The following is an 8,848-nucleotide window of genomic DNA, read 5'->3' on the forward strand; positions in this document are numbered from 1 at the left end:
TTGTGCCAGGCCGCGCCTGTGCCAGGCTACGCCTGGTGGGACACCATCAATTTAGCAAAGGCAAGTTGTTGCCAAAGTGGTCTCGGGTGTCACCTAGTTGTTCTTAGGTGCCAAGCTACAAGATGGTGAGATGCCTAGTGGCGAGCCGCCTATGTGTTGCATGGTGGCGAGCTGCCTGTGAGTGCTGCATGGTGGCGAGCTGCCTGTGAGTGCTGCATGGTGGCGAACTGCCTGTGAAGTGCCAAGTTGTCTAAGTTGCCAGGCTATAAGAGGGTGAGCTGCCTGTGGCGAGCTGCTTGTGGCGAGTTGCATGTGGCGAACTGCTTGTGGCGAACTACTTGTGGCAAACTGCTTGTGACGAACTGCCTGTGGCGAGTTGCATGATGGTGAGTTGCCTAGTGGCGAACTACCTGAAACGAGCTCGAATTGTCTAATTGTCAAGAGGCTGCACTTAATTGACATGATGTGCCAAGTGTCACAGGTGTTATTTATTAAAATTGATAGATTGATTTTGATTAATAAAAACTTTTTTCATATCATATCTTTTCCTTATTATAGATTTTCTCTATAATAAGTAAAAGTAATAGAGATATTTTCGGTGTGCGGTGAGTAGCAAATCCGGACTGAGAAGTTAGAGGGAGATGGAGAGAGACTTTGGTGCTCACTGTACAACCAATTACCAGAGACTGGAGAGAGACGTAGGGTCAGAGAGGGGGCTGCCTAGAGGAAATCTGCTGTGACCAATGTCGCAAGCAACTCAAATAAATGGCGACCACATCAGCTTTTTTTTTTTTTTAATTTTTATCAAAAAAGAAAATTCAAGCCATCACAATCACAATCAGTTGATATTTCAAACACGAGAGTAAAAGTGATCGTTCGGAAAAAAAAAAAAAGTATGTAATCGTCATTTATGAATGCGACCACGGTCACAGCAGATTTTTCCCTTGGGAGGTGTACACACGTTCGCCTATAAAAGGAAGCTATGGCGAGGTTTCCGCTCCTCTTTGCTTCCCTCCACAGGATCGAACGCGGGAGGAGCGAGCTTCGTTTTAGCGAATTTACCGCCTCTGCAAGCCCTGGCTTCTTGAGGTTCGTTTACGTTTGTTTCAACCTTCGCATTTTTCCTGGATCTGTAATCTCTCAGACATTGATTTTCTACAACATTTCTTACAAAAATATTTAATTTTGATTTGTAATTTTTCATGATCTTTTCTTTTTTTCGATTATTTCACTCTGTTTTCTTAGAGATAATTCGATCTTTTTTTAACTAGTTTTTTTATAAGATTTGTTATGAACGAATTTCGTCTTTGATTTGAAGTAATACTTGTTCAATCTACTGATTTTAGCTGTCTTCCGTTTCAGATAGGCATTTTTCTGCATTGGAGCTGTTCTTGGAAGGGTTGATTGTGGAAGATTTGCATTTTGAGAGCTTGAGGAGGTAGTGAAGGATTAGATCTAGAGACTCAAATAAGTTACTTCTGTTTGTTTTTTAGGCTGAGCAATCATGGTTGGGAGTGTTGAAGTTGATGTGCTCCCAGGTGAATTGAATGGAAAGGTTGAGCCGTTACCCGAGGAAATTGATGCAACTACTGTGATTTCGGAGCCATTGTCTCCGGTAAATGAAGAGATGGTCAGTGATGAAACTAAGAAAAGCGATGAGGAGCAAAAAAGAGAGATTGTATTGGGAAGAAATGTTCATACAATGTGCCTTGCTGTTACAGAGCCTGATGCAGACGATGAGGTAACGGGAGAAAGGGAAGCTTATATGGCCAGTGTATTGGCAAGGTACCGAAAATCTTTGATTGAAAGGACGAAGCATCACTTAGGTATGAAACAAAGTTTGGTCCTTTCTTCGGTCCTATTTGATTCATCTGTTAGCTTTTATTGAAATGTCGTGACGGGGATTCTTATGTCATCTACCATTTTGAATAATGCAACGTCAATCCCAATGCTTATAGGGAAAGCTAAAAATGTGAACCCGTTTGTTATCATGGCTTGTTTTCGCGGATTTCATTAATCGATTTTGTGTTGCTTGGTGTGGTTTTAAATGTTCAAGTAATGGTTGTTAGTATAGAGATTTGCATGCCAAAACATTGATCAATGCATCTTGATAGTGCTTTTTTTACCAGATATAGGAGTAGGACTCTTGTGTGTGTAGTCTCCACCTATACGGGCCCGAACCATTCCTGGTGGTTGTTGATGCCATGTTTCCTGGTCCCAGACTATCTCTATGAGGCATTTCTTAGATATGAGACATTTCATAGACTTATGAACAAGGTAACTGTTGCGCAAAACCCCGAAACACAAATTCAAATGACATAAGAAAATGACGTAAATTAGAGATGAAGAGAAGCAAACAACAGAGCACACACAGATTTATGTGGTTCGGCTTGTAACCTTTGTCCATGGTGAAGGAGGGCAAAAAACCACTATAGAATCAACAATGGAGATTTCAGAGTTGTGCACAACCTTTTTGACAGAAGCTCTAAACCCCAAAACACCCAAAACCTCTATACTTCTCTCCAAAGCCAAAAAAATGTATTCAATAGAAAACTCCCAAACTACATAACTCTTCATGTTTGGGTTGGATCCATAAGCTGAAAATATGGATCAGGTCCAAACCGCTGCGGGGGCTTCTCTCCACACATCCCTATTGGTGGGCTACCTATGCTTCCACTACAAACTTCTAAGAAAATTTGCCTTAAGTTTTTTCTCAACTTAATTCAAAGTGGGTTGTGTTGCTGCCATATATGGGGCTGAGGGAAACAAGGTAATTTCCTTAGAGTCCGAGGCCGACTGGTCCAATTTGTAAATAAGAGAAGAGCACACGTCAGAGGCCCCAGGTGTTATCCCAGGGGCGGAGACTTCGACGATCAAGTTAGCTGAGTACTTAGAGAGTGGTTGGACTAGTCCAGAGACGAGAGCTTAGAGCTTAGTGCTTAATGGCCAAGAATGGTAATCTGGATCTTTACCTTGAAGTGAGTGCTCCCTTTTATAGCTAACCTCCCCTTAAGAGTGACTGGAAGCAGTTGGTGATGTGCGGCCAGGATTTGATCTGGCTGAAGCACGTGGTGCGATCACTTGCCCCCCACTCTTAAGGCTGCAGTGGTCTAGGTCGGATGATGTGTTGTGTGGAGACCTTGGCTTTGGCCGAAGAGTACCATGGAGTTGTGTGGAGGCGTCGGCCTCGGCTTTAGAGGACTCTTCTTGGCGGTTGTGTGGCGACTACTTCTCTGTTCACTCTTCGTCTCGATGGAGGATTTTTATGTGCCAAGAACGCATACTGTGGCCTATACGGGTGTGGGATGTCTGCGTTCGTCGGTTGTGCCCTGTACCAGTGTCGACGTCATCTGGTGCAGATTCGTACACTGGACAGGCATGGTGTTGACCGGCTGGGACTGCATGAAATGGCGTAGAGGGGCGCCCGGGTTGGTCCGTTCTTGATCTAGAGATAACAGGCGAACCGACCCATTCCTTTGGCGTCGTTTCGTCTTCTTGAGGTTGATGCCACGTGGAGCTTGTTGGTTCGGGCTGTCAGGTCGGCTAGTTCGCGACCGTTGGATTAGAGGGATATGAGCCGTACGTTTTCCTTCAAATAGGGAGGTTGGTAGAGCGAGTCTTCACCATTTGCTCGAACCTTGAGTCTTCACCTGCGATCAGAGACCTCGGCTACCAACAACCGGTTCCCCAAGTCTTCTTTGAATGAACACTAGGTAAAGGACTCCTGTCTTCAATATGTTGGCCTCATACTCTAGACTTGAGTGTTATGCCTTTCCTGATTGGAGTGACCTTAGCAGTTCTCCTTCCACCTCGACTAGTAGTGGGAGTGATAGTAGTGACTCCGAGAGCTCCCCTCGGTCGCCTAGCATCCAAGTGCTGAGGGAGAGGACCCCGCCCCATGGGGAGCTGAGCGAGACCAAAGGGGTGTAGACTCTCTCGATGAAGGTACTAGCTCTATGAGGCCGAGGGCTGACAGCATGGGGAATGCCCCTGAGCTTCTCTAAGTGGTGGAGCTGGAGGAGGCTGAGGAACCTACATCCAAGAAGCGGGTCGAGGCCGAACGCCGAGGCATGACGTTGATGCGTTACCCCCGTTTTGACTTCGATAGTGATCTCGACAAAGAGCAAGTGAGAGCTCTATCCAAAATGTACCATATCATTGGGGGCTATTGAAGGAAGGGGAAATCCATTATATGGATGGTCAAACCATGCAGGGTGGCTAGGTGAAATTTCAAAAATTTCTTCTCCCTTCCGAGAATCATATTCCCAGTTTTAGAAAAAGCTGCATTTTTCAAGGATTGTTCTTGAACCAACCTGGACCAGATTTGAAACCAGAAGAAAGGGAGAGCAATACATGATATAGAATCCACATGTGTAGCTCCCAAAGTAGGTGTTCATGCCCAAAGAGGGTACCAAAACCCGCTTCCATTAAAGATGGCGTAGCTTGAGATGAAGCAGGTTCAACAATGTAGTCTTTTTAGCAAGAACTGCTATCCAACAGCTTGGATCAAGCAAGGGAGGTGAGCACGAATTAGATATAATATTTTCTTGCAAAAATCAGAATCAGAACTGATCTCTATCAATTCAGGAATGGAGGTTGAATTAGGGTTAGGGCGGTAAGAGCAGAAGGAGAGAGAGAACTGAAAGCAGTGTGTAAACTTGGAGTAGTTCGCCCTTTTCTATTTATATAGATCTTAAAGAGCTAATCTCCTAATCTAATTAGGAGTTTCCTAATCCAAATCTTTATTTGGATTTGGACTCTTTAAGTAGATAAGACTTATCCTCTTATCCTTCTCTGCTGATTCAAACCCATATCCATACCCAAATTCACCCATGCTAATTAATCCAATTTTCTAGTTCTTTGCGTCTTGTGTATAAAGAAAATCTACTAAGATTAAATAGTAACTCCAAGAACTTCATCTATTTCATATTAGCTTGTTTATTCTTATGTTTGCCACTTGGGTATTATTTTCTTTACAGGTTATCCATATAACTTAGACTTTGATTATGGTGCTCTGGCTCAGCTGCAACATTTTTCCATCAACAACCTTGGTGATCCCTTTATTGAGAGCAACTATGGGGTTCACTCCAGACAATTTGAGGTTGGTGTTTTAGACTGGTTTGCCCATCTATGGGAATTAGAGAAGGATGAATATTGGGGATATATTACAAACTGTGGAACAGAAGGCAACCTTCATGGTATTTTGATCGGGTTAGTGATATACAACTTATGTGGTTTGGTGACTTATTTATGATATGATAAATAACTGGTATTTTATTCTCTATTGGGATCTTTGTAGAACATGATTTGGTTGTTGTGCAGGAGAGAAGTTTTCCCAGATGGAATTTTATATGCATCAAGAGAGTCGCATTATTCAGTCTTTAAAGCTGCACGGATGTACAGAATGGAATGCATTAAGATCGAAACTATGGCTTCTGGTGAGATTGATTGCAATGATTTCAAAGCCAAACTTCTTCCCAACAAGGACAAACCAGCTATCATCAATGTTAATATAGGTATGCCTTATTTTATAATTTTTCTGACTTCTCTTTGTCTACTCAACTAAAAACTCAATCATTGTTTATCATCCCTAAAATCTACAGGGACAACAGTTAAAGGAGCTGTTGATGATCTTGACCTGGTCATAAAAACCCTTGAAGATACTGGCTTTACACATGACCGGTTCTACATCCATTGTGATGGTGCTTTGTTTGGACTTATGATGCCATTTGTCAAACGTGTAAGTCCACTTTTTTTGTTTTTGGTATCATATCATGCTTAAAATGAGGATAATTGCGTTAGAGTGAGAGCTGATTACACCACATTCTTCATGTACATATTATGGTTTCTGGATCCACCAATGACATGTTTGCATAGGAAACATACTAGGCCATATTGATTCACCAATTTTACAGTTGCTTGGGACTCCTTTCCTAACCATCCAAAAGAGTGTCATGTTGGATTTGGCTGCAAGTTGGGTGATCCGATTTGAAGAATTTCCAATTACACCAGGCTTGGGTGAGAGTCCCCATTCAAAATTAACAAATTCCCAACCCCTTTCATGTGTGTAATTTTTATTGTACATGTTTGGATGTTGCTTCATTGCAAATTAAATCATGTTATCCTACGAATAAGACTAATATGTAATAGCTTTAACTCCCCAGTCACCGAGAAGAAACCTCCTTTTCTTATTTTATTATATTATTTATTTACTTTACCATCCATATATAACTCATTGTATTTTGATCACTTGTCATTCCTGGCGAAAACAGGCGCCAAAGGTCACGTTTAAGAAGCCCATTGGGAGTGTTAGTGTTTCTGGACACAAGTTTGTAGGGTGCCCAATGCCTTGTGGAGTTCAGATAACAAGATTGGAGCACATTAATACCCTCTCGAGGAATGTTGAGTATCTTGCATCCCGGGATGCCACCATTATGGGTAGCCGTAATGGCCATGCTCCAATTTTCCTCTGGTACACACTCAACCGCAAAGGATACAGAGGGTTCCAGAAAGAAGTCCAGAAATGTCTTAGGAATGCTCAATACTTGAAGGACCGCCTCCGAGCTGCAGGGATTGGTGCCATGCTTAATGAACTCAGTAGCACTGTTGTGTTTGAGCGGCCACAAGATGAGGAGTTTGTTCGCCGCTGGCAGCTTGCTTGTCAGGGGAACATTGCTCATGTTGTGGTGATGCCCAACATCACAATTGAGAAGCTAGACAATTTCTTGAACGAACTAATCCAAAAACGTTCGACCTGGTTCCAGGATGGAAAGTATCAACCTCCTTGTATTGCGGCAGATGTAGGGAAGGAAAACTGTGCTTGTGTTCTGCATAAGTGATGTAATAGCTCCATGACTGTCTTGCTTTTGTTGTTGATTGTCTGTAGCCAAACATTTTGGGTTTAATAGTAAAGTTTGAGATTCTTTCAGGAAAATTTCGCCTACAATTCCCTATTTAATGCGCGCATTACCTTTCAATTACTGCCTAAATCCCAACTTCTCAACTATTTTCTAAATAATTAGCGAGGGGCGCCCGTGCTAAGCACGGGCGAATAATACTGAATAATTGGGAGAATAAAAAATGAAAAAAATTGATAGCAATTACATTGACAGTCCCAGTTCTTGATTCATCATAATAGAAACAATATAGAATAAACAAAAAATAGTTTAGGATAAAGAAGATTATTTATTGAAAAAAGAAAGAACTGCAGCCTAATATTTCCGTTTGTGTAGGTCTCATCCTCTCCCCTATGACATTGAAACAACTGCCGTCTAATATTTCCATAAAAGAAGATATTAACGATATAAACTTGCAAAAAATCCAAATTGGTTCTCGAAGAGGGTAAAGAACACAGCAAGATTTTCAATCAATAACTAAACACATCTATAAAAACTAAGCACCGCCACCTGGGATACACATTATAATTTGGCACCGACTTTTCATAGCCCTTGAAGAAGAGATAAGCTTTGCTAATACCGACCAGACAGTGAGGGGCTCTAAAAACCAGAACCTCAATTATAATGTTTGCTGATGTCAATCAGTCCAAAATAGCAAACCAGTATCTCCCTTTAATTGCTTCAAACAATAAAAACCCCTCCATTCCATAAAAACCAAAATTGCAAAGCATGCGTACTTCAAAATTAGTTTCATCAAGGAAGCAATACCCCATCAATAAGCAATCTTTGCATTGGATGGGGAAGACCGGGAAACGATAACTTAGCATCAAATCAGCATAAATTCCATCTTTATCCCATCAAGGTTAAACCCCATAGACTACCATGATTGAAATTAGATTTGGGTTCAATTAGGGGGCACAAAACCAGAATTCCATTTATAGTTGGAAAATAAAATAAAGCCAAAGGCATCTCTCTACCCAAAAAAACAGTTCAGGGCATCTCCCAGACACGGTGTTGTTAACGAAGCAGACATAAAGACCAGAAAGCTCACAGAATCAGGTTGACCAATATTGTAATTGTCAGCCTGTCAAAAGACTCAAAACCATCCAAATTCAGGAATCAGAAGGCTCAATTTCTCACTGGTTCAACTGTCCAATCTGGTCCAGGTCTGACAATACTGGTCAGACCATAAAACTTCTCCCTATCAAGATCCCCCCAAAATCTACCTCCATTCACAATAACATATATGATTAATTGGGGGCAAATAGCACCAGAATTGGTCTTTCAGGGGCAGAAAGAATAACGCATACCATATTCATCAAAAAAAAGAACAACGCATACCATACAAAGGGGATATATGAGAATGACTGAAATTGCTAAACTGAATGACTTATTGCTTTGCCAATAAATAATAATAAAATATTCAAGGGTATAGAAAGCTACCCGACTTCAGCTTCAGCCACTAAAGAGCACACAACCTCCTTAAAAACTTATTCACTAAAAGACAAAGCAATAAGCTTTTCAGTTCAGCCACTTCAGCTGTCCCAAGAAAGTCCAGAGTCCCAAATGCCAACTATATCCAATGCTTTCCTCCAAATCCCAAACTCTAGTGATCTCCAAGAACCACCATAGCCACTTTCCTAAGAAAACATACACTAATAGCAAATGCTAAATGAGAGGGTGACCCTTGTAATGAAATTTTATTTTTATATGTTAAGTGTATAATCATTATAATTCCGATACAACCCACTGAATACTATTAGCAATTCTACTTTCTACAAAGGTTTTACAAAAATTAAAAAGAAAGGGGGGGGGGGACAAAAAGACTGAAGGAAAGTAACATTAATATACTTGCTTCATTTTCCTTCCATAACAAAAATGCCAAGTCCATCAATCACCAGAAGATCATGCTTACCAAAATCCCAGCAATCACTAACCGACATAAATGATTC

General features: G+C 41.4%; 1 protein-coding gene across 2 annotated transcripts; it reads left to right on the forward strand.

Annotated features, from left to right (window-relative positions):
* Positions 1-567: 567 nt before the first annotated feature.
* LOC148876232 (serine decarboxylase) lies at positions 568-6,934 on the forward strand. Of its 2 annotated transcripts, XM_088966364.1 has the most exons (7): positions 888-1,089; positions 1,363-1,438; positions 1,539-1,826; positions 4,980-5,211; positions 5,323-5,516; positions 5,604-5,740; positions 6,273-6,934. In XM_088966364.1, the coding sequence occupies exons 3-7, from the start codon at positions 1,628-1,630 to the stop codon at positions 6,837-6,839; spliced, it is 1,329 nt and encodes a 442-aa protein (XP_088822490.1). In that variant the 5' UTR covers positions 888-1,089; positions 1,363-1,438; positions 1,539-1,627; the 3' UTR covers positions 6,840-6,934. The 2 variants fall into 2 exon arrangements, with proteins under 2 accessions (XP_088822489.1, XP_088822490.1); XM_088966363.1 differs by having other exon boundaries at positions 568-1,089; positions 1,363-1,826.
* Positions 6,935-8,848: the final 1,914 nt, after the last annotated feature.

The sequence above is a fragment of the Nelumbo lutea genome, chromosome 1 (genome assembly GCF_056320005.1).
Source record: "Nelumbo lutea isolate HS-2025 chromosome 1, American lotus-T2T, whole genome shotgun sequence".
In the NCBI taxonomy this organism is placed as follows: domain Eukaryota; kingdom Viridiplantae; phylum Streptophyta; class Magnoliopsida; order Proteales; family Nelumbonaceae; genus Nelumbo; species Nelumbo lutea.

Bases quoted from the DNA above. Each gene is read 5' to 3' on its own strand.
- LOC148876232 (XM_088966363.1), top strand. From the start codon at position 1,505: ATGGTTGGGAGTGTTGAAGTTGATGTGCTCCCAGGTGAATTGAATGGA. The intron at 1,827-4,979 runs GTATGAAACAAA...TTTTCTTTACAG, and splicing joins AAGGACGAAGCATCACTTAG to GTTATCCATATAACTTAGAC. The intron at 5,212-5,322 runs GTTAGTGATATA...GTTGTTGTGCAG, and splicing joins CTTCATGGTATTTTGATCGG to GAGAGAAGTTTTCCCAGATG.